The sequence below is a fragment of the Eschrichtius robustus genome, chromosome 15, assembly GCF_028021215.1.
Source record: "Eschrichtius robustus isolate mEscRob2 chromosome 15, mEscRob2.pri, whole genome shotgun sequence".
NCBI lineage: Eukaryota > Metazoa > Chordata > Mammalia > Artiodactyla > Eschrichtiidae > Eschrichtius > Eschrichtius robustus.
In genome coordinates this window covers 52,911,139-52,936,267 of record NC_090838.1, presented here as the reverse complement: position 1 = coordinate 52,936,267, position 25,129 = coordinate 52,911,139, and the positions used below count along the sequence as shown (strand labels likewise).

The following is a 25,129-nucleotide window of genomic DNA, read 5'->3' as shown; positions in this document are numbered from 1 at the left end:
CCTGCACTTCTGTGTGCATTGCTGGCTCCCATATCTCCATCTCCAGCCCAGCTTTCTTACCAGGTCTCCAGACCTATTTCCCCCCCTGTTTCCTGTACATTTCGCTGCCCTACTATCCTCTCACACTTCGTGTGTCTAAAACAGAGATTAGTTTCCTTTCCCTAAAATACTCTTCCTCCCTGTATTCCCTATATTAATGAATGGAAGCCCCGTCATCTACCTAGACATACAGCACAGCACTCCAAACAGAAACCTTTTCAATTTCTTGCCCACAGTCCAGGCTATTATCAAGTTGATGATTCAGCTTCTTAAATCTCCCAAGGCAGCCTCCTTTCTTGTGTTGCTGGTGCTGTTCCCTAATTCTGCCCTTAATACCTCTAACTCGGACCCTTGCAGTAGCCCATCAACTGAGGCCAACCTTGCTTCCCTTCACTCCACCTCACTTGCTACCAGAGAGTCCTTCTGAGTATTACTGACCATGTTGCTCCTCTGCTCACATCCTTTAAGGCTCCTGATGCCTGTGGCTTGGCCCCCTGGACTCTTGGTACTCTTGGTTGGGGCTTTTTTTTTTTTTAATATTTATTTATTTATTTTTGGCTGTGTCAGGTCTTTGTTGCAGCACGCGGGATCTTTCGTTGCAGTGCACAGGCTCTTCGTTGTGGCGCGTGGGCTCACTAGTTGTGGTGCCCAGGCTTAGTTGCCCCGTGGCATGTGGAATCTTAGTTCGACCAGGGATCGAACCCACGTCCCCTACATTGGAAGGCGGATTCTCAACCACTGGACCACCAAGGAAGTCCCTTGGTTGGGACTCTTGACTTGCCTTTTTCACCTCGTTTCCCACAAGCACAGCATGCCTGTTCCTTCCTCTTGTGGCTAAAAATCCCTCCTGCCCTTGGGAGGAGTGTGGTGTGTCTTTGGAGCCTAACAGACTTGGGATTGGATCCCAGCTCTACTGCTTACTAGCTGTGTGACTGTAGGCAGGTCACCTAACTCCTCTGAGCCTCAGTTTCCTCACCGAGGACAGAGTACCTGCCAGTTGCATCATCATGAAGTAACATGATGAATGTTCTAGCACTGTGCCTCAGTTTCTTTGTTTTTCACTGTTTCCCTGCTCTGGCAAACTTTGTCCTTATCCAGCCTTATGTCTCCAGTCTGGCTCACCTCTGCAAATTTTGTCTCTTCTTTCCCCAGTCAGAATTATGTATTCCTTCTGTGAGTTCTCATGGTGTCTGATAATGTAACATACATGGTCACTCATCTATCTACCTGCTCAGCTGGGAGCAACTCGTGGGCAGGAATCAAGAGTTCTGTCTCATTCAGAGTCTGCTATCAATTATTTATCTACATGTCCTGTCCTAAACTAGCTGGAAGCTTCTCGAAGGTGGAGTTTTCATCTGATTTGTATCTTTCAGCAGCTAGCTGAGTGCTGGGTGTCTCTAAATATTGAATGAATGAGGAAATTAACAAAGTACTTATTCCCACAGCTAAGAAGGTAATGGTGAAGAGCACATACAGGAACAGCAGAAGATATCAGAAAATTCTCTTAATTGAGTTGTATGACTCATAAAGCAATTCTCCAATTTATTTGGTAATAAATTTCTGCACACTTGTTCTACTGAAGGAAACTTGTTTTCCTTCATGTGTTTTCTCTAAGTTATCCCAAGTGGTAAAACACTGGCCTCCTGTACACCGTTTTTAGCCCATTAAAATATTATATCTATAAATATTATATACAACTGACTCTTCTGAATTTTCCTGTTGGGAGACGCTACTCAGATTTATTTTCTAGAGTCTTATCAGATTGGATCTCTAATTTTCCATGGCAAATATGCTTTTTCCATTTTGAGTCTATTTCAGGCAGTAAGCTAAATTTAAAGCCATGGTCAGCAGCCTTTTATGCATAGTATCATAAATAATTTCAGTTGTTTCTCACCTGAGAAAATATAAACTTTTTATATTTCTGGAGAATATGGGGTTTTACCTCTTTAGTTGCCTCAGTTAAAAGAGCTTTGAAAAGTATGCGAAAGGAGTGAGGGGAAAAGATCAGTCATGCCCTTCTAGGCATGTATATAGAATACCCACCCTATGTGTTCTTGTTCTCTTGTCACCCCACAGTCGCCGTCACCATGGGAGCTACTGCTCTTGGTGCCCACGGGAGCGGCTATTCTGGAAGTCCCTCCCACCTCCTCCCAGGCCCTCCTACTCCCTCCTGAGGTACCCACCCCGCCTCCCGCACCGTCCCCCTGCGGACATCCTGGAGGGCTTTTCCCTGGCTCCTTGATGAGCCCCTGAGAACCTTGTTGCCTCCATTCCCGCATTCACCTGACTTTTCTGTTCCCCGCTCTTCTCTCCATTGAAACACCCACTCTTGGGGCCCACACTGCAGAGCCCAGCTGTGGGCTACGGTTGCTTGGTTTGCAGCCCGAGGAACTATGTTCTTCATCTCAGGTAAACCTACACTCAGAAGGAGGCTTTTTTTTTTTTTGGGTGCCAGACTTTTTTTTTTTTAACACCTTTATTGGAGTATAATTGCTTTACAATGGTGTGTTAGTTTCTGCTTTATAACCAAGTGAATCAGTTATACATATACATATGTTCCCATATCTCTTCCCTCTTGCGTCTCCCTCCCTCCCACCCTACCTATACCACCCCTCTAGGTGATCACAAAGCACTGAGCTGATCTCCCTGTGCTATGCGGCTGCTTCCCACTAGCTATCTATTTTACGTTTGGTAGTGTATATATGGTTACCCTTCCCCCTCCCCATATCCTCAAGTCCATTCTCTAGTAGGTCTGTGTCTTTATTCTGGTCTTGCCCCTAGGTTCCTCATGACCTTTTTTTTTTTTTTCTTAGATTCCATGTATATGTGTTAGCATACGGTATTTGCTTTTCAATTTCTGACTTACTTCACTATGTATGACAGACTCTAACTCCATCCACCTCACTACAAATACCTCCATTTCGTTTCTTTTTATGGCTGAGTAATATTCCATTGTATATATGTGCCACATCTTCTTTATCCATTCATATGTCGATGGACACTTAGGTTGCTTCCATGTCCTGGCTATTGTAAATAGAGCTGCAATGAATATTTTGGTACATGACTCTTTTTGAATTATGGTTTTATCAGGGTATATGCCCAGTAGTGGGATTGCTGGGTCGTATGGTAGCTCTATTTTTACTTTTTTAAGGAACCTCCATACTGTTCTCCATAGTGGCTGTATCAATTTACATTCCCACCAACAGTGCAAGAGTGTTCCCTTTTCTCCACACCCTCTCCAGCATTTATTGTTTGTAGATTTTTTGATGATGGCCATTCTGACTGGTGTGAGATGATATCTCATTGTAGTTTTGATTTGCATTTCTCTAATGATTAATGATGTTGAGCATCCTTTCATGTGTTTGTTGGCAATCTGTATATCTTCTTTGGAGAAATGTCTATTTAGGTCTTCTGCCCATTTTTGGATTGGGTTGTTTGTTTTTTTCCATGTTGAGCTGCATGAGCTGCTTGTAAATTTTGGATATTAATCCTTTGTCAGTTGCTTCATTTGCAAATATTTCTCCCATTCTGAGGGTTGTCTTTTGGTCTTGTTTATGGTTTCCTTTGCTGTGCAAAGGCTTTTAAATTTCATTAGGTCCCATTTGTTTATTTGTGTTTTTATTTCCATTTCTCTAGGAGTTGGGTCAAAAAGGATCTTGCTGTGATTTATGTCATAGAGTGTTCTGCCTATGTTTTCCTCTAAGAGTTTGATAGTGTCTGGCCTTACATTTAGGTCTTTAATCCATTTTGAGTTTATTTTTGTGTTTGGTGTTAGGGAGTGTTCTAATTTCATACTTTTACATGTACCTGTCCAGTTTTCCCAGCACCACTTATTGAAGAGGCTGTCTTTTCTCCACTGTATATTCTTGCCTCCTTTATCAAAGATAAGGTGAACATATGTACATGGGTTTATCTCTGGGCTTTCTATCCTGTTCCATTGATCTATATTTCTGTTTTTGTGCCAATACCATACTGTCATGATTACTGTAGCTTTGTAATATAGTCTGAAGTCAGGGAGCCTGATTCCTCCAGCTCCATTTTTCTTTCTCAAGATTGCTTTGGCTATTCAGGGTCTTTTGTGTTTCCACACAAATTGTGAAATTTTTGTTCTAGTTCTGTGAAAAATGCCATTGGTAGTTTGATAGGGATGGCATTGAATCTGTAGATTGCTTTGGGTAGTAGAGTCATTTTCACAATGTTGATTCTTCCAATCCAAGAACATGGTGTATCTCTCCATGTGTTTGTATCATCTTTAATTTCTTTCATCAGTGTCTTATAATTTTCTGCATACAGGCCTTTTGTTTCCTTAGGTAGGTTTATTCCTAGATATTTTATTCTTTTTGTTGCAATGGTAAATGGGAGTGTTTCCTTAATTTCACTTTCAGATATTTCATCATTAGTGTATAGGAATGCTAGAGATTTCTGTGCATTAATTCTGTATCCTGATACTTTACCAAATTCATTGATTAGCTCTAGTAGTTTTCTGGTAGCATCTCTAGGATTCTCTATGTATAGTATCATGTCATCTGCAAACAGTGACAGCTTTACTTCTTCTTTTCTGTTTTGGATTCCTTTTATTTCTTTTTCTTCTCTGATTGCTGTGGCTAAAACTTCCAAAACTATGTTGAATAATAGTGGTGAGAGTGGGCAACCATGTCTTGTTCCTGATCTTAGTGGAAATGATTTCAGTTTTTCACCATTGAGGACGATGTTGGCTGTGGGTTTGTCATATATGGCCTTTATTATGTTGAGGAAATTTCCCTCTATGCCTACTTTCTGGACAGTTTTTATCATAAATGGGTGTTGAATTTTGTTGAAAGCTTTCTCTGCATCTACTGAGATGATCATATGGTTTTTCTCCTTCAATTTGTTAATACGGTGTATCACATTGATTGATTTGCATATACTGAAGAATCCTTGCATTCCTGGGATAAACCCCACTTGATCATGGTGTATGATCCTTTTAATGTGCTGTTGGATTCTGTTTGCTAGTATTTTGTTGAGGATTTTTGCATCTATGTTCATCAGCGATATTGGCCTGTAGTTTTCTTTCTTTGTGGCATCTTTGTCTGGTTTTGGTATCAGGGTGATGGTGGCCTCATAGAATGAGTTTGGGAGTGTTCCTCCCTCTGCTATATTTTGGAAGAGTTTGAGACAGATAGGTGTTAGCTCTTCTCTAAATGTTTGATAGAATTCGCCTGTGAAGGCATCTGGTCCTGAGCTTTTGTTTGTTGGAAGATTTTTAATCACAGTTTCAATTTCAGTGCTTGTGATTGGACTGTTCGTATACTCTATTTCTTCCTGGTTCAGTCTCGGAAGGTTGTGCATTTCTAAGAATTTGTCCATTTCTTCCAGGTTGTCCATTTTATTGGCATAGAGTTGCCTGTAGTAATCTCTCATGATCGTTTGTATTTCTGCAGTGTCAGTGGTTACTTCTCCTTTTTCATTTCTAATTCTATTGATTTGAGTCTTTTCCCTTTTTCTCTTGATTTGTCTGGCTAATGGTTTATCAATTTTGTTTATCTTCTCAAAGAACCAGCTTTTAGTTTTATTGATCTTTGCTATTGTCTCCTTCATTTCTTTTTTATTTATTTCTGATCTGATCTTTATGATTTCTTTCCTTCTGCTAGCTTTGGGGTGTTTTTGTTCTTCTTTCTCTAATTGCTTTAGGTGCAAGGCTATGTTGTTTATTCGAGATGTTTCCTGTTTCTTGAGGTAGGCTTGTATTGCTATAAACTTCCCTCTTAGAACTGCTTCTGCTGCATCCCATAGGTTTTGGGTCGTCGTGTCTCCATTGTCATTTGTTTCTAGGTATTTTTTGATTTCCCCTTTGATTTCTTCAGTGATCACTTCGCTATTAAGTAGTGTATTGTGTAGCCTCCATGTGTTTGTATTTTTTACAGATCTTTTCCTGTAATTGATATCTAGTCTCATAGCGTTGTGGTCAGAAAAGATACTTGATACGATTTCAGTTTTCTTAAATTTACCAAGGCTTGATTTGTGACCCAAGATATGATCTATCCTGGAGAATGTTCCATGAGCACTTGAGAAAAATGTGTATTCTGTTGTTTTTGGGTGGAATGTCCTATAAATATCAATTAAGTCCATCTTGTTTAATGTATCATTTAAAGCTTGTGTTTCCTTATTTATTTTCATTTTGGATGATCTGTCCATTGGTGAAAGGGGGGTGTTAAAGTCCCCTACTATGATTGTGTTACTATCGATTTCCCCTTTTATGGCTGTTCGTATTTGCCTTATGTATTGAGATGCTCCTATGTTGGGTGCATAAATATTTACAATTGTTACACCTTCTTCTTGGATCAATCCCTTGATAATTATGTAGTGTCTTTCTTTGTCTCTTGTAATAGTCTTTATTTTAAAGTCTATTTTGTCTGATATGAGAATTGCTACTCCAGCTTTCTTTTGATTTCCATTTGCATGGAATATCTTTTTCCATCCCCTCACTTTCAGTCTGAATGTGTCCCTAGGTCTGAAGTGGGTCTCTTGTAGACAGCATATATACGGGTCTCGTTGTTGTATCCATTCAGCCAGTCTGTGTCTTTTGGTGGGAGCATTTAATCCATTTACATTTAAGGTAATTATCGATATGTATGTTCCTATTCCCATTTTCTTAAATGTTTTGGGTTTGTTATTGTAGGTGTTTTCCTTCTCTTGTGTTTCTTGCCTAGAGAAGTTCCTTTAGCATTTGTTGTAAAGCTGGTTTGGTGGTGCTGAACTGTCTCAGCTTTTGCTTGTCTGTAAAGGTTTTAATTTCTCCATCAAATCTGAATGAGATCCTTGCTGGGTAGAGTAATCTTGGTTATAGGTTTTTCTCCTTCATCACTTTAAGTATATCCTGCCACTCCCTTCTGGCTTGCAGAGTTTCTGCTGAAAGATCAGCTGTTAACCTTATGGGGATTCCCTTGTGTGTTATTTGTTGTTTTTCCCTTGCTGCTTTTAGTATGTTTTCCTTATATTTAATTTTTGACAGTTTGATTAATATGTGTCTTGGCGTGTTTCTCCTTGGATTTATCCTGTATGGGACTCTCCGTGCTTCCAGGATTTGATTAACTATTTCCTTTCCCGTATTAGGGAAGTTTTGAACTATAATCTCTTCAAATATTTTCTCAGTCCCTTTCTTTTTCTCTTCTTCTTCTGGGACCCCTATAATTCGAATGTTGGTGCATTTAATGTTGTCCCAGAGGTCTCTGAGACTGTCCTCAGTTCTTTTCATTCCTTTTTCTTTATTCTGCTCTGCAGTAGTTATTTCCACTATTTTATCTTCCAGGTCACTTACCTGTTCTTCTGCCTCAGTTATTCTGCTATTGATCCCTTCTAGAGTATTTTTAATTTCATTTATTGTGTTTTTCATCATTGCTTGGTTCCTCTTTAGTTCTTCTATGTCCTTGTTAAATGTTTCTTGCATTTTGTCTATTCTATTTCCAAGATTTTGGATCATCTTTACTATCATTATTCCGAATTCTTTTTCAGGTAGACTACCTATTTCCTCTTCATTTGTTAAGTCTGGTGTGTTTTGACCCTGCTCCTTCATCTGTTGTGTGTTTTTCTGTCTTCTCATTTTGCTTATCTTACTGTGTTTGGGGTCTCCTTTTCACAGGCTGCAGGTTCGTAGTTCCTGTAGTTTTTGGTATCTGTCCCCAGTGGCTAAGGTTGGTTCAGTGGGTTGTGTAGGCTTCCTGGTGGAGGGGACTAGTGCCTGTGTTCTGGTGGATGAGGCTGGATCTTGTCTTTCTGGTGGGCACGTCCACGTCTGGTGGTGTGTTTTGGGGTGTCTGTGGCCTTATTATGATTTTAGGCAGCCTCTCTGCTAATGGATGGGGCTGTGTTCCTGTCTTGCTAGTTGTTTGACATAGGGTGTCCAGCACTGTAGCTTGCTGGTCGTTGAGTGAAACTGGGTCTTGATGTTGAGATGGAGATCTCTGAGAGATTTTCGCCATTTGGTATTACGTGGAGCTGGGAGGTCTCTTGTGGACCAGTGTCCTGAACTTGGCTCTCCCACCTCAGAGGCACAGCCCTGATGCCTGGCTGGAGCACCAAGAGCCTTTCATCCACACGGCTCAGAATAAAAGGGAGAAAAAATAGAAAGAGAGAAAGAGGATAAAATAAAATAAAATAAAATAAAGCTATTATAATAAAACAATATGAAAAATATTATTAAGAAAAAATTTATTTAGAAAAAAAGTTTTTTTAACTTTTAAAAAATAAATTTATTAATTTTTTATAATAAAAAATAAGAAAAAATTTTTTAAATTTTTTAAAATAAAAATTAAGAAAAAATTATTAAGCAACTTTTTTTAAAATTTTTTAAAATAAAAAATAAGGAAAAAATTATTAAGAAAAAATTTATTAAGAAAAAAAATTTTTTTAAGTAAAAAAAAAAAAAGGACGGACCGAACCCTAGGACAAATGGTGAAAGCAAAGCTATACAGACAAAAATCTCACCCAGAAGCATACACATATACACTCACAAAAAAAGGAAAAGGGGAAAAATTAATATATCCTGCTCCCAAAGTCCACCTCCTGAATTTGGGATGATTCGTTGTCTATTCAGGTATTCAACAGATGCAGGTACATCAAGTTGTTTGTGGAGCTTTAATCCGCTGCTTCTGAGGCTGCTGGGAGAAATTTCCCTTTCTCTTCTTTGTTGGTACAGCTCCCGGGGTTCAGCTTTGGATTTGGACCCACCTCTGCATGTAGGTCGCCTGAGGGCATCTGTTCTTCGCTCAGACAGGTCGGGGTTAAAAGAGCAGCTGATTCGTGGGCTCTGGCTCACTCAGGCGTGGGGAGGGAGGGGTACGGATGCGGGGCGAGCCTGTGGCAGCAGAGGCCGGCGTGACGTTGCAGCAGCCTGAGGCGCGCCGTGCGTGCTCCTGGGGAAGTTGTCCCTGGATCACGAGACCCTGGCAGTGGCGGGCTGCACAGTCTCTCGGGAGGGGTGGTGTGGAGAGTGACCTGTGCTTGCACACAGGCTTCTTGGTGGCGGCAGCAGCAGCCTTAGCGTCCCATGCCTGTCTCTGGGGTCCGCGCTGATAGCCGCGGCTCGCGCCCGTCTCTGGAGCTCCTTTAAGCAGCGCTCCTAGTCCCCTCTCCTCACGCACCAGGAAACAAAGAGGCAACAAAAAGTCTCTTGCCTCTTCGGCAGCTGCAGACTTTTTCCCGGACTCCCTCCCAACTAGCTGTGGCGCACTAGCCCCCTTCAGGCTGTGTTCACGCCGCCACCCCCAGTCCTCTCCCTGGGATCCGACCGAAGCCCGAGCCTCAGCTCCCAGCCCCCGCCCGCCCCAGCAGGGAAGCAGACAAGCCTCTTGGGCTGGTGAGTGCTGGTCGGCACCGATCCTCTGTGCAGGAACCTCTCCGCTTTGCCCTCTGCATCCCTGTTGCTGTGCTCTCCTCTGTGGCTCCGAAGCTTCCCCCCCTCCACCACCCTCAGTCTCCGCCTGAGAAGGGGCTTCCTAGTTTATGGAAACCTTTCCTCCTTCACGGCTCACTCCCACTGGTGCAGGTCCCGTCCCTATTCTTTTGTCTCTGTTTTTTCTTTTTTTCTTTTGCCCTACCCGGGTACGTGGGGAGTTTCTTGCCTTTTGGGAGGTCTGAGGTCTTCTGCCAGCGTTCAGTAGGTGTTCTGTAGGAGCTGTTCCACATATAGATGTATTTCTGTTGTATTTGTGGGGAGGAAGGTGATCTCCGCGTCTTACTCTTCTGCCATCTTGAAGCTCCTCCAGAAGGAAGCTCTTTATAAAGGGTGGTTTGGCTTGATCCTACTATAGTGTATGGGTTCGTACATGATCTGGGACTCTAACCATCCTTTATAAAATGGATTAAATAACATTTATTTTCTGGCAACTTGGTCTCTCTCTCTTGTTCTTAATAAAATGTCATTAGGAGAAAATGTGCATAGCCCACAAGTAACTTATAATCTGTTATATGTACATAGTCCACAAGTAACATATAACCTATTTAAGTGGACTTTTTAAAAAGCAGCATTGGGAACCAGTGTCAACTTAATTTGTCTTTCAATTCCAGACATCATATAACAGGTTTTTTCCTTCTACCAGGCTGATTTTAACACCAACATTTCTGGGGTAAATGAACAAAAACGTATAAGCTGTGAGGATTTTGTGGACTTTTCTGATATTTACCACTCTAATGAAGAGTACTTCAGGAAACTAGAAGAGCTGAAGGCAGCCCACATGGAAACTATGGCAAAGTTAGAGAAAATGTACCAGAATAAATTAAATTTAAAGGAAGTTCAGCCAGCGATCACCATGGAAGAAGCTGCTAGTGTCTCTTCCACGTAAGTTTGTACATAATGTTATTTGTAGACTGTAAAGTAAAATGTATACTTAAAAGTGCAGAACAAAATTATTTCAGAATATTTTCTCTCAAATATCCCTTTGTGCTTTTAATGATATACAGAGGTGAGATTTTATTCAAATTGCTTGATGGCTTATCAACCTATTAGGTGGCTTCTTGCCTTGAGGGTCGTTTGGTGGCCCTTTGTTCTTTTCTCTCTGACCCACCACTCTTAGACATGTATCAGAATATTTAGTCTGGGCCATTTTCAAATGATGAATATTAAAATTTAACTTTAAAAGCCCTTTCTTTATAATATGTGGATTAATATGAGCTCAGTAAAGATATAGTACAAAATGTTCAGAAGTAAGACATAGATCTGATTTAAGTTTTCAAAATAGTCATTTTTGCCATAAACTTGCTTCTTTTGAAACTTGAGTTGGTCAGCTCTGATTGTGCATCTCCTGTGTGCCAGACCTTGTCTGGGCACCGAGGAGTCAAAATCAAGATGCCCTCAAGGAGGTCAAAGACTAGCTGAGATCCAAACACACAACATGGTGTAACAGAGTGTCATGGAGACAGAGGAAGAGCAGTTGATCATGTCAGGGTGTCAGTGGAGGGATACAGGCACATCGAGTGTCGTATCTGAGTTCAGTCTTGAAGGAGAAATAGCTGAAGCAGATGTAGGAAACAAGGAGTGGCCTTCTAGGCAGCAGGAACCATGTGTGCCAAGGCATGGTGCCGTAAGAAATCACCGTGTGTGTGAGGAACTTCCCGTGATTGGATCTTTTTTGTTTTCCCCTTGTGCTGTGTCTCCATTGTGGCACACAGGTTCTTCTTTGTGTCAGGTGTGCGGGCTTCTCTAGGTATGGCGCGAGGGCTCCAGAGCTCACGAGCTCAGTAGTTGCAGTGCACGGGTTCCTTAGTTGCAGTGCGTAGGCTTAGTTGCCCTGAGGCATGTGAGATCTTAGTTCCCCCACCAGGGATTGAACTCACGTCCCCCTGTATTGGAAGGCAGATTCTTAACCACTGGACCACCAGGGAAGTCCCCTGTGATTGGATTTTTTTTTTTTTTTTAATTGGCTGCGTTGGGTCTTCGTTGCTGCACGTGGGATTTCTCTAGTTGCGGCGAGCGGGGGCTACTCTTCGTTGTGGTGCACAGGCTTCTCATTGTGGTGGCTTCTCTTGTTTCAGAGCACAGTCTCTAGGCATGCAGGCTTCAGTAGTTGTGGCTCGCGGGCTCTAGAATGCACGCTCAGTAGTTGTGGCGCACAGGCTTAGTTGCTTCGTGGCATGTGGGATCTTCCCGGACCAGGGCTCAAACCCGTGTCTCCTGCATTGGCAGGCAGAATCTTAACCACTGCGCCACCAGGGAAGCCCCCTGTGATTGGATCTCACTTAAGAATGGTGACGGGGTAGGGAGAGGCAAGAGGTGAAACTGGAAAGGAAGGCAGGGGCTAGTCTTGAAGGGCTTTAAAATCTAGACTTTTCTTTTTTCAATTAAAAAAATATTTGGGGTGGGGGCTGCGTTGGGTCTTCGTTGTTGCTCACAGGCTTTCTCTAGTTGCAGCGAGCGGGGACTAGTCTTCGTTGTGGTGCACGGGCTTCTCATTGTAGTGGCTTCTCTTGTGGAGCACGGGCTCTAGGGCGTGTGGGCTTCAGTAGTTGTGGCACGTGGGCTCAGTAGTTGTGACTTGTGGGCTCTAGAGCGCAGGCTAAGTAGTTGTGGCACACGGGCTTCAGTAATTGTGGCACACGGGCTTCAGTAGTTGTGGTGCACGGGCTTAGTTGCTCCACGGCATATGGGATCTTCCCGGAGCAGGGCTCGAACCCGTGTCCCCTGCATTGGCAGGCGGAATCTTAACCCCTGTGCCACCAGGGAAGTCCCTACAATCTAGACTTTGTAACAAGGACAAATCATGGGAAAGTTTCAGGAAGGAGAGTGATGTGATCAGATGTATGTTTTAAGATGGTGACTCTGGAAAATGTGTGGAGAATTCAATAGTGATTAGACACAAGGAGCCTCTGCTGTCTTAGGTTCCTGCCCTGTAAAATGAGGGAGTAAAACTAGATCATTTATAGGCATCTCCCAGGCTCTGTTCTAAAAAAAAATTGATAATTTTCACAAGCCCTACCCAGCTCCTATTTTCTAACTGATTTTGCCTTGATCTTAGAAATTATGTAGTTCTTAATTTTTATATTTGGTCACATGCAACTGAAAGAGTAACCTAATTATTCTTCTCATTTACTTAGGTCTGTATCAGAAAAGAGCTCCCATCATCCTGTTTCATTTATGACATCAATTTCAGAGCCTGATTTAGGTCAGTCTTCCTCCTTGATTGTGTCTTCCTCTGAAGATGAGTTGCCCAACGTAGAAAAAGAGTATTCTGAGAGAAGCAGAATGATGACCTTTGCTAAGGAGCTCATCAACAACATGTGGACAAACTTCTCTGTTGAAGATTATATTCAGTTTGAAGATGCTGACTTGCCAGCACTCGAAAAAAAAAAAAAGAAGCCAAAAGAATGGGTGCCAAAGATTACAGTACCTGAGCCTTTTCAAATGATGATTAGAGAGCAGAAGAAAAAAGAAGAGAACATGAAATCTAAATCAGATATTGAAATGGCACATAAACTGCTCAAGAAACAAGAAGAAGAATCAGAGTGTAAGAAAAAATTCCGAGCCAACCCAGTTCCTGCGTTCGTCTTTCTCCCCCTTTATCATGATATAGTCAAGCAAAATGAAGAACGGAGGAGGTCTATGAAGGAGAAAAACAAAGAAGCTCTTTTGGCCTCGCAAAAGCCGTTTAAGTTTATTGCAAGGGAGGAACAGAAGCAAATTCGGGAAAAGCAGCTGAAAGACTTTTTTAAGTCTAAAAAGAAAACAAACCAATTTAAAGCCAGACCGATACCTCGATCTACTTATGGTTCAACTATCAATGACAAGTTAACAGAAGAAGAGCTCTATAGAAACATTAGGACGCAGCAGAGAACCCAAGACTTTTTACAGAATTCATTCCCTCTGCCTTGTAGTCCAGCTCGCAGAAGTTATGCTACAAGGAAGCCCAAGTGTCCTGAACAGGCTGAAAAGTCCAAGTGTAAACACAAGGTTAGGTGCCAGACTGCTGATTCTGAAGACCTTCCTGAGAGATATCAGAAACATCACTCAGAACAGAGGTGTCCAAAACCCCTGACAGTCTGTGAACCATCTGACCTTCATGCAGCCTCACATGCATCCACTAAAAGAGAGAAAATCTTGGCAGATATTGAAGCAGATGAAGAAAATTTAAAAGAAACACGTTGGCCTTATCTGTCTCCAAGGCGCAGGTCACCAGTAAGAAGTATAAATGCAAAACCTGTGCCTTGTAGCTGCAACCCTCCCATGCCCACGGTGTCCTCCAGGGGAAGAGAACAAGCCACAAGGTAAATAACTGATACAGCACTGATTGACTCATGGTTGCTCCATTGATTTTGTATTGGGGAATTTGAAAATATGACGTTATTTTATCTGGTAACATATTTTACTACATAATATAGAACATTTTGCCAGAGGGTGTTCTTCTAAGAAATGAATGTATTTTCCATTTTATGAATTTTTGGGGATAGAAAAGGTTACAGTCACCCTATTGATTTTCTAATTACAACTCAGATCCTTCTCAGAAGGTTGCCCCTTTTTTTCAACCGTTGAATTATCCCGTGTTAAGTCTTTGCTAAACAGCATTCTCATTGGCTTAAAGTGAATTAAGCCTTAGTTTGTTGCCCTCAGGAGATCACTTGAGGAAAAGAAAATGTTGGAAGAAGAGAGAAATCGGATCCTAACTAAGCAGAAGCAAAGAATGAAAGAATTGCAGAAACTCTTGACAACCCGGGCTAAGGCTTATGACTCACATCAGAGTTTAGCTCAAATGTCTAAATCCAGAGTAAAATCTCTCAGGTATCATGAGAGAATCCTGACCCTCCAGATCATTGGTTTTCAAACTTTTTTTTTAGTCAGTGGACCCCCAATATATGAACAAATTAAGAATAGTATTAGTATTTCAGTTTCTGGATTCAAGTTACTATCAGTTACTTATAGCTAACTTACATGCACGCACACACACACACACACACACACTCATACTCACTCACTCACTTCGTGGTGAGAACCAACATGTATACTGACTCCAGGACCATGATGCCATGTTGATGAACAGAAACATATTGTGGCTATGGTTCACAGTTGTAATCTTACATCAGCATCTAAACTTTTTCTTTATATTATTTTTTATTGCACAGTGCAATATTGAGAAAAATCTTGATTCACACAGATAAAGCTCTTTTTTAACAGCTTGCCGTGTAATCTCAGAATATTCTTCAATAAACAGATATGTCAGAGAGCTTTGTTCTAAGGTCTGCATGAAATCTGATAGCACAAATTAACACATCGATGTTAATTAACATCAGTTATGTGGTGTGTCAGTTAACACGTGTGTTAAGGTTTAGTAGTATGTATTACACGCTTCAATTCTGCAGTACAAAGTTTGAAAATCAGTGTTCCAGAGGAACATTTTTATGTTACAACATAAAAATGTTCATGTTTAAGTAGTAAAATATCTCCCTCAAAGCTGGGTAAGTAATATGATTTATTAATTTTTAATCTGATTTATAAGTACCCCCAAATCTATATTTGCTTTTAATTATGAGTGTTCCTTTTTAAATGTATATTATGTATAATAATTATTATATTCCTTTGCAATGGATGTTATGTATACATTCCTTATAATGTGTATCAATGTAATTCATTGATAGAAGGAGCTTGATTTGATGAACTTGAGCAAAATATTCTTTAGAAATATACTGGTCATCCTTAGAAAGTAAATGGGATTTTCCATAATGCTAAGTTGTGTATAGTTAAGCATAATTATCATTTTATGGTATAATTATTTTTTTCTAATCCATGAAGTCTTATGATCTTGGTAGAATTAGTGTATTTTACATAGAGAAAGTAGCATAATTTAATTTATTATAGGATCTGGTTCAAATAGTAAGTATACTTACTGTGAATTTATGTATTTTGGTTCCTGTTCCTCTCTATGTGGTATTCCCATACTCCCCATTTCTCCCCTCCCCTGCTCCCATTTAATTAACTGTGCCATCAACCTATAGGAGATATCATTTAGGGGAAAAAAGAAGAGCAAGGTCTTGTTTTCAGAAGAAATTCCTTAAAGAGAAGATACCAAATTTGGACCAAACTTTTTTGGTTTATAAATACTTATAAATGAGATAAGAGGGCATTCATTTATCTCCTCAGGCCAGTTTGAAGCCCCTGAATCCATTATGTTTTGAAGATTTCAGGAACCTCAAAGTACCCAGACTGTTCCTGGGATGTAAAATGTGTGCTCTCAGAACCTAGAATTTTTATCCTGCATTCCATAAAAATTTACCAGTCTAGAAAAGAAATTGTGGTAAACTGTGCTCATGACTTAATTTCTGATTTGTCATCTACGCTAAATGTTATATGTGCAAGTTCTTATTTCTTTTAAAAAATTCCATTCCTTTTATTTGATTTTAGAAAGAGTGAAAAAGAAAGGATGAGAGAATACCGACGAGAACTAGAAGAAAGAGAAGAAAAATTAAAAAACAGGCCGCTGCTATTTGAAAGAGTTGCTCAGGTTGTGTTTATTGGAATTTGAGAGCTATTGTCAGCTTTTTTTCTTTTTTTTTTAACATCTCTATCTTCTAATTTTTATAGTCCATTTTTCTTATGTGTTATATAATTTACTGAGACAGTATTATTTCTGTGACAGCTTCATCACATCAGTCAAGTAAGTAGTTTTGCTTAAATCTGAGCATTGAATCTTGACGAGGCTCGTAAGCTTGATAAAGAACATGCTGCTAATCCAATCATTTTCAAAATAATAGTTTCACAACCTGTTTTTAATGGCTAGTGTTTTTTCAGTACCAACTTGGCCAAATATTAAGGTGAGTTTTGGAAGTCTTTGAAAAATTAAAAAATGAAACAAAATGGCTAATTGAATCAGATTTATTTCTGCCAGTTTTTTTTTTCAGTTTTCTTGGGATAAAATTGACATATAGCAGGTATAAGTTTAAGGTATACAGCATAATGACATATGTATATTAGGAAATGATTACTACAATACGTTTAGTTAGCATCTATCACCTCGTATTGTTACCAAAAAAATTTGTTTTCCTTGTGATGAGAACTTTTAGGACCTACTCTCTTAGCAACTTTCAAATATGCCACACAGCAGTGTTAGCTGTAGTCACCATGCTGTACGTCACACCCCCAGTACTTATTTATCTTTTTTTTTTTTTTAAACATTTTCCTTTTTTTTTTAAGGAATTCCTTTATTTTTTATTATTTATTTATTTATTTATTTATTTATTTATTTATTTATTTTTGGCTGTGTTGGGTCTTCGTTTCTGTGCGAGGGCTTTCTCTAGTTGCGGCAAGCGGGGGCCGCTCTTCATCGCGGTGCGCGGGCCTCTCACTATCGCGGCCTCTCTTGTTGCGGAGCACAGGCTCCAGACGTGCAGGCTCAGTAGTTGTGGCTCACGGGCCTAGTTGCTCCGCGGCATGTGGGATCTTCCCAGACTAGGGCTCGAACCCGTGTCCCCTGCATTAGCAGGCAGATTCTCAACCACTGCGCCACCAGGGAAGCCCCACTTATTTATCTTATAACTGGAAGTTTGTACCTTTTGACACCTTCATCCAATTCCTCCAGTAACCACAAATCTGATCTCCTTTTCTATGAGTTGTGTGTGTGTGTATTTAGATTCCACGCATAAATCAGATCATATAGTATTTGTCCTTCTCTGTCTGACTTACTTCCCTTAGCATAATGCCCTCAAGATCCATCTGTATTGTCACAAATGGCAGGATTTCCTTTTTTTTATGGCCGAATAATATTCCATTGTATATATATATATATACCACATTTTCTTTATCAATTCATCTTTTGATGGCCATTTGGGTTGTTGCCATGTCTTAACTATTGTCTATAATGCTGCAGTGAATCGACATAGTGATTTCATTTTCTTTAGATAAATACCTGGGAGTGGAATTGCTGGATTGTGTAGTAGTTCTATTTTTAAGTTTTTGAGGAACCTCTATACTGTTTTCCATAATGGCTGCACCAATTTACTTTCCCACAAACAGCACACAAGGGTTCCCTTTTCACTGCATCCTGACCAGCATTTGTTATGTCTTGTCTTTTTGAGACTAGCCATTGTAACAGGTATGAGGTGATATCTCATTGCGGTTTTGATTTCATTTCCCTAATGATTAGTGATGTTGAGCACCTTTTCATGTGCCTGTTGGTCATTTGAATATCCTCTTTGGAAAAATGTCTATTCAGATCTCTTGCCCATTTTTAAATTTGATTATTTGTTTTTTGCTAATGACTTGTATGAGTTCTGTATATATTTTGTATAGTAACCCCTTATCAGGTAGATGATTTGCAAATATTTTCTCCCATTCAGTAGGTTGCCTTTTCATTTTTTTTTTCTTGCCTTTTCATTTTGTTGATCAGTTTTTTTAAGTGAGTCTATAATTTGTAGTCTTATCTACAATCACTGAAAGGACTTCCTTTTTTAAAAAATTGAAGTATAATTGATTTATAATGTGGTATTAGTTTCTGGTATATAACAAAGTGATTCAGTTATATATGTATATGTGTGTGTATATGTATATTCTTTTTCAGATTCTTTTCTATTATAGGTTATTACAAGATATTGAATATAGTTCCCTGTGCTATACAGTAGGATCTTGTTGTTTATCTGTTTTATATAAAGTAGTGTATATCTGTTAATCCCACCTCCCAGTTTATCCCTCTCCCCCCAATTTGGTAACCGTAAGTTTGTTTCCTATGTCTGTGAGAAGGACTTCCTCTTTATCAGAAAAAATAATTTGATCTTATGGACAATGAATTCTGATTTTACTAGATTTATACTCAGTTTTACAGTCTTTCCCTTAAGAGAGATTTGTCAATTTCAAATGATCTTCCCCTTTGTATCCGTAAGGGAGGGGCTCCTATGGGCTACATGGTTTAACAATGGACAAAATCACTGGAGGTTACAGGTGCTGTGTTGTGAATTTCAAGCTGCTACATTTGGAGCTTCCTGCCAGCAAGTGTCTGGGACAGATGAGTGTCCTTATAGGACTGCCCGTGTCAGTGACTCACTGAGGACAAAGGACATGTGTTATGGGTAAATCTACATATTACAGCCTCTCAAAGTTATGGGAACCCTTTACTGACTGATTTGGATATAATTTTATGTAATGCTTTTCATTTTAAGGGATGGTTTGGTTTTTTTTTTTTCATATCTCAGTTTCAACTTTAGGGGAAAAAAATTATCTTAAGCTGTTCTGTGTTACTCAGCATAAAGTGATTGACTTTTGCCTCAAAGTAGTTATCTCCAGCTCCCAACTGCAGGTTTTATGCCCACTTGTCTGGATGTATCTACCCAGGTTTCCCATAGGCGTTTTACATTCATCTTGCCCCAAACTAGATCTTCCTCTTTGAGTTCATGTTTTTGTTGGGCCGCAATTTAGATGACTGGGAACCTCTTTTTCTCTCCATTCAGTTGTCACTGAGAGACGTGACAAGTTCCTTTCTAAATAACTTGTGCATCTACCTTTCTCCATTTCTAATGTGAAATGCTAGGTGAAACCTCTATTATTTCCTATCTGAGTTATAATGGTTTGACTGGTTTTCCTGCCTTGCATTCTGTCTTCGCTTTGCCATTCCCATTCCCTTGCCACCACGTTCACCCTGAGTAGGTAGTTAATAACCCCGATAATAGTGGCAATCATCCATTTCACTGATGCCATTCGTTCTCATTTTCATTGAATGGTATCAAGGGATCTTGACATTGACTTCTCCAAACAATGCTGCAAGGTGGGTATTCCTGTATTGCAGAGGAAGAAACTGAAGTTGAAAGAAAGTAAGTAACTCATAAGGTTTATAGTTAGTAAATAATGGAACTAGGATTGGAACCCAAGTCAGTCTGCTTCCAAACACTTAACATTAAGCTGTCCTACTCTCTCCTGGAAGAAAGTCCACGAGTCTTAGCCTGGTGTACAGAATCCTCTATTATCTGACCCCTGTTGACCTCTTTAGTTCATCGACCACTGCATGCCCCCAACCCCCACTCTGTACACCCTTTACTTTCAGACCGTACCAGACTACTAGTTTCAAACTTGAAATCTTTATTTATGCTGTTTGTCAACACCCTTAGAGCTTCTTCCTATCTTTCCTCTTACTCTTTCAAGGCTTAGTGTAAAATCGCTTCTTGCATTGTTTCCCCAGGTTGGGTTGCGTGCCATTTCCTCTATGTTCTTTTTTTTTTTTAAAGTAAGTATTTTAGTCTTTTTATTTATTTATTTTTGGCTGCGTTAGGTCTTCGTTGCTGCGCACAGGCTTTCTCTAGTTGCGGTGGGGGTGCTACTCTTCGTTGCGGTGCGGGGGCTTCTCATTGCGGTGGCTTCTCTTGTTGGGGAGTACGGGCTCTAGGCGTGCGGGCTTCAGTAGTTGTGGCACACGGGCTCAGTAGTTGTGGCTTGCGGGCTCTAGAGCGCAGGCTCAGTAGTTGTGGCACACGGACTTAGTGGATCCGCAGCATGTGGGATCTTCCTGGACCAGGGATTGAACCCGTGTCCCCTGCATTGGCAGGCAGATTCTTAACCACTGCACCACCAGGGAAGTCCTCCTCTGTGTTCTTTTATTACCCTTTAGTGCATCTCTGTCTTTGCTCCTACATGTTGTGTGGAAATTATCTGTTCAATGCTCTCTTCTCTTTCAGCTAGTTACTTTTAAAGGTGTTGGTCAAATCTTTGTATTCCTAGCACTTAGCACCTAAGACAATGTATGGCACAAAGGGGATGTTAATAAACATTTGTTGAACCCAAACTGAACTCTCTCTTCCTGGGATTAGTCCTGGCTGAGAGCACTACCCTGACAATACTAGTGATGAGTCTCAGTATTAACAAGCAGTTTTACTATGCTGTGAATTCCCACTCTTTCTAAGCACCAGAGAAAATGTGGTAAAATAAGTGGTATGTGTGAAATTAAACCCATAAAGAAATGTTAAATATTGAAAACATAGGTTAGTTTCATAGCTGATATTTCTTCCACCACCTTTGGCCCACACATATGCTGTTCTCTCTCCCTCTATATACCCTCTACCTCCCGTGAAGGCTTGTCACAAAATAAGTATTCAGTTATTATTAAATAAAGGAAAGAATTACTATAAACTAAACTTAGGCTCATAAAAATTAAGTATTTTTTCCCCTTCAAACTAGGGCAGTGATTGTAGACTAACTTTCATCATTACTTATTATTTTGGTTTCCTCAAGAAACAAAGTTAATTTGGTTTTTTTGCAGAGTCTTAGATAGAAAAACAAAATAACCATGGTTATTTTAACTACTTTTATTTCATAGTCTTTACAATTCTTTTGCATTGTGAAATTCAAGGGGGAAATGTTTGTTTCATTTAGGAACAATTACACACTATTCACCTTGATATAAAATATTAAAAGGTAATAAATTCTATATACAGGGTGACTGACAGTGACTCACCATTGTTTTGGTTTTGTTAACATAAATTAGAACATCTTTTTTTCTTGCAGTGACTATTGCTGCTAATTAACAGCTGTTATTTAATAAATTCACTCACAACTTTATGCATTACCCATTTATAAGTGTTAATTGTGGTCTTGCTGCTGTTGAGTTATCCCCTAGCAGAGTAAGCCTGTGATCCAGGACAGAACAAACCATGTTTTCCTGTTTCTTGAAAATCACAGGATTTATTAACTGAATAGATGTTAAATTGGATTTTAAGCCAAATTCAGATGAAGGCTTACAAGCGCTAACATTGATTAGTATCATTTAAATCTTTTATATTTCATTTGCTTAAAATTAGAATATATTTTTCTTAACACATTGGGTTACGTTTGGGGTTTCTTTATTCTGCTTTACAGTCTTTGGGGCATAGTCCTCATCTCACTTTGCTGTGCCTTTCAGTTCCCCAAGTCTTGTCTGTTGGTGTTCATAGCCTCTGGTTGCATTTTTACTTACTTTTCTAAAAATTATTATTATTAATAGTGGGTGCATTTTAGCAGCAGTTTGAGTGCTTCTTTTTTCAGTTTTCTAGCATGTCAGGAAATGCACTGGTGATAGTTTTATCCATTGTAATCAGTCTTTGCCATTTTGGTTTCTCCCATGGAACACTAGACCCATGGTCCTTCCTTATGCCGGAATCCCTGGGTTAGGAAAATATCTGACACTGCATTGCTGAAGTCAGGCTTTAGGCTACCTTCAAACTCCAGGATAACCACTACCACTTAGAAAGCAGCCTGGTGGAGTGGAGAAGACTCAGGAAAGGATTAAGAGACTTGGTTTTCCCTCTCACTATATCCTGTGACCTTAAGCAAACCGCTTAACCTCAGCAAGAGTGGAGGGAGTATCTTACTTATTTGTTAAATTTGGGGTGAGACTGGGTGCTCTTCCACACCCTTTCCAGGATGGGATGCCATTGGTGCATTGGGGCTGGGCCATTCCTCGGGACTTTCCTTTAGTTTGAGGTCCAGATGACGATTTTTGGCCCTATACTAGTTCATGTCCACTCATAGGAGATAAAATTGGACTAAAGCCAAGGCACTAATGAGAACCCCAGTCATCTTATGTCTCCGTAAATCCTGTGGTCTCAGGAACTGTGACAACTGACTTGCTTTAGGTATGAGAGTGTCATCACAACTCCCATGGGTCCCAAAGCCAGGAAGTAACATTCTGGAGAGTTGAACCCAGTTCTAAATTCATGTTTTTCTTGCTGTAGCCCTTGCTTCCTCTACAGAATAAAGGTAACAACATTGATGATTTTATCATCTTCGGTGGATTAGAGATATGGCTTGTAAAGAGTAAAATTTACAGTAGGCACATAAAGAACTCTCTGACAACTATCACAGGAACTTATTTTCTTACTAATTTTTTTCAGATATCCTTGAACAGTCATGAAACAGTATAGAGTAAAGAATAATTATAGATCAAAACTCATGTGGCCACTACCAAGGTTAAAAGCATTAGAGTATTGCCAGTACTCCAGAAACCCTGTGTGCCCCTCCCAGATCAAAACCCTCTCACCTAGAGGTAACCACCCTTCTAACTTTTGAGATAAGCATTTCCTTGTTTTCCTTTACAGTTTTACCACTGATGTACCTATCCCTAAACAACATAGTTTAGTTTTGCCTGTTTTGGGACTTTATGTAAATGAATCATACTATGTGTACTCTTCTGTGGTATGCTGCTTGTGAGATCCGTCCATGTTGTGGCATATAGCTAGAGTTCATTTTCATTGCTTTATTTTAGTCTGTTATATGAATACACCACAATTTATTTATCCATCCTACTGCTGATAGATATTTAGGTTGTTTCCAGTTTTGGGTTGTTAACAAACAGTACTATTCTGAACATTTTGTTATGTCTCCTTGGGCAGATATGTAGGAGTTTCTCTGGGCATATACCTAGGAGTGGAATTGCTGGTCAGAGGGTATGCATATTTTTCAACCAACTGTGATTATTGAATTTAATTTTCACTGGAGCTTTTAACCCGTACATTTGTAATGGAAACTTAAAGCCTTTTGTTCTTATCTAAAAAGGTTTGTCTTTCCTATAGAAAAATGCAAGAATGGCAGCAGAAAAGCATTATACTAACACCTTAAAAGCACTAGGAATATCTGATGAGTTTGTTTCAAAGAAAGGCCAAAGTGGAAAAATACTTGAGTACTTCAGCAATCAAGAGATGAAAAGTTTCACTGAAGATAAAGAAAGGTAACATATATAAGATGTCTGAATAGTTTACCTTTGAAAAAATTCTTACTTGCAGGAAAGCATAAAATTCTGTTCTATAATATTTTAAAAGGTCTTTTACCTAATGGAATACATGTGAACTATTGTAAAACATAGTGACATTTTAACATGTTTGACGCTTCAAAATATTACACGGTGATGAAGTATTTTGTTTTTAAAGTAAAATAATTTAAATTTCTGACATAAATAATGAAAATAATAACATGCTTTCAAATGAAGTTTGAGTCAATCAAGTTTTGAAATGAATTACTTCTCAGAAGAATATCTACTTTCCCAATTGGTACTTTTATAGACTTCTCTTGATAAATCGGAGCTTATACACTTGAGGAAGACTAACTGCAGGATGGCGTACATTACAGAGGGTTTGTTTACCTTTAAACCAAATCATTTTCCCTTTGAAAGATTGATAAATTTCTTCCTCTAGCTTTAATGAAGAAGAAAAAAGAGAAGAAAGAGAGAATGGGGAAGAAAATTATCTTACTGATACCAACAGCCAAGATTCTTGCAAGGAAACAGGTAAAGCTGATGAAGAGAGTGGAGAAGAGAATTGTGTTGAAGAATAAGACTGAATCAGTCGGCAGGGTCTCCTCTCTGTTCCCCTGCTGTTGTTGGCAGCATTGGGTGTCAGAAGCCGCGCTTGTGGTGTTAAGGACATCCATGGGAACCCGTCTGATACGTGCAGGTCTCTTGAGCAAAGTCCTCGTGTAGCCTGAAAAGGCCAAATCCAGCTGATGGGTCATTTGGTCAGTTAGAGTCAGGCTTTGCCTATTCAGTTTTTAAAATTACTACATATGGTCTGTTTGCAACTTTGATCTTACTTCTATTTTTAAAAAGTGTTTGAGAATCACAGCTGTCACAAACTGATTAGGTATAAAAATATACATAATTTTATCATTTTGGGTGGAAAAAATTGCTTAGCATTGAGAGCAGAGGGGAGTATTGGCCTTTGGTTTGAAAAAAAAGTTCTGGAAAGCATGAATCAATAAATATTTTTAAATTATACTACTTGCTCCTTCTTTTTCTCTGCAGTACATCTCACGAAATGAATCCTCAAACTTATTTTACTAGGTATTTTAAATTTCTTATCTGAGCCATTTTTAAAAAGTAATAAAACAGGAGAAAATAGATAACTTGCACATTTACATTCATTTATGCACTGAGAGTTACTGGTTTTTTTTTTTTTTTGAAAAATCCAAGTCTATTGTTTCATATGCCCTTAGGGAGCTGCCATTAAGCTAAATAATGGAGGATGTCAGAATATAGAGGCCAACGAATAAAAGTCAAGCGTTTTCAAATGTAAAAAGAAAAAAGAAAAAGAAGAAAAGTTGTGATTTGGGTAAGTTTAACGTCAAATTGAGTGTGGATAAATATACACCTGAAGGCTTCTAAAGGTTTGATGGGACTGGACTGCTAAAGAGGCTCCAAGCCTGGTCTGGAACCCTTAAAGCAACACCAGACCTGCTGCACCAGTCAGAAGCCAGTTGTGAAAGGTATGCAGAACCCAGGAAGGGCACATGCTTTAAAGTCTGTTTTATTATTTATTTATTTAGGCCACGCTGTGCAGCATGCAGGATCTTAGTTCCCCGACCAGGGATTGAACTCATGCCCCCTGCATTGGGAGGGTAGAGTCCTAACCATTGGACCACCAGGGAAGTCCCAAAGCCCATTTTAAAATGGAGAAAAATTAATCTCCAAGTGGCAATTCCAAGACCAAAGAGAGAGTTACTGTTATATTATCCACACCGTCATCACTTTTTCTCTTTTATCCCTAATTTTATTCCAATTTATTTTTGATACATAAATTATTAGAAAAGTTTTTATACTAGTTTTTTAAACCTGTGTATTAAGACAGGTGGAAATAATTATAGCATCTGAGTTTTAACCTTAATTGGAATTAAATATCACCCCTGTTT

At 39.5% G+C, this 25,129-nt stretch overlaps 1 protein-coding gene across 2 annotated transcripts in view; it reads left to right on the top strand.

Moving 5' to 3' along the window:
- Window positions 1–24,218, top strand: part of FAM161A (FAM161 centrosomal protein A) — a 38,524-nt gene extending 14,306 nt beyond the window's left edge. The window contains exons 2-7 of one of the 2 annotated variants that reach the window (XM_068564839.1): window positions 10,116–10,354; window positions 12,607–13,773; window positions 14,117–14,284; window positions 15,902–16,001; window positions 23,023–23,177; window positions 23,641–24,218. In XM_068564839.1, coding sequence (XP_068420940.1) covers window positions 10,116–10,354; window positions 12,607–13,773; window positions 14,117–14,284; window positions 15,902–16,001; window positions 23,023–23,177; window positions 23,641–23,779 — 1,968 coding nt within the window. In that variant the 3' untranslated portion in view covers window positions 23,780–24,218. The remainder of the gene's footprint in view (window positions 1–10,115; window positions 10,355–12,606; window positions 13,774–14,116; window positions 14,285–15,901; window positions 16,002–23,022; window positions 23,178–23,640) is intronic. The other variant, XM_068564838.1, reaches the window with a different exon arrangement.
- The last annotated feature ends 911 nt before the right edge of the window (window positions 24,219–25,129 follow it).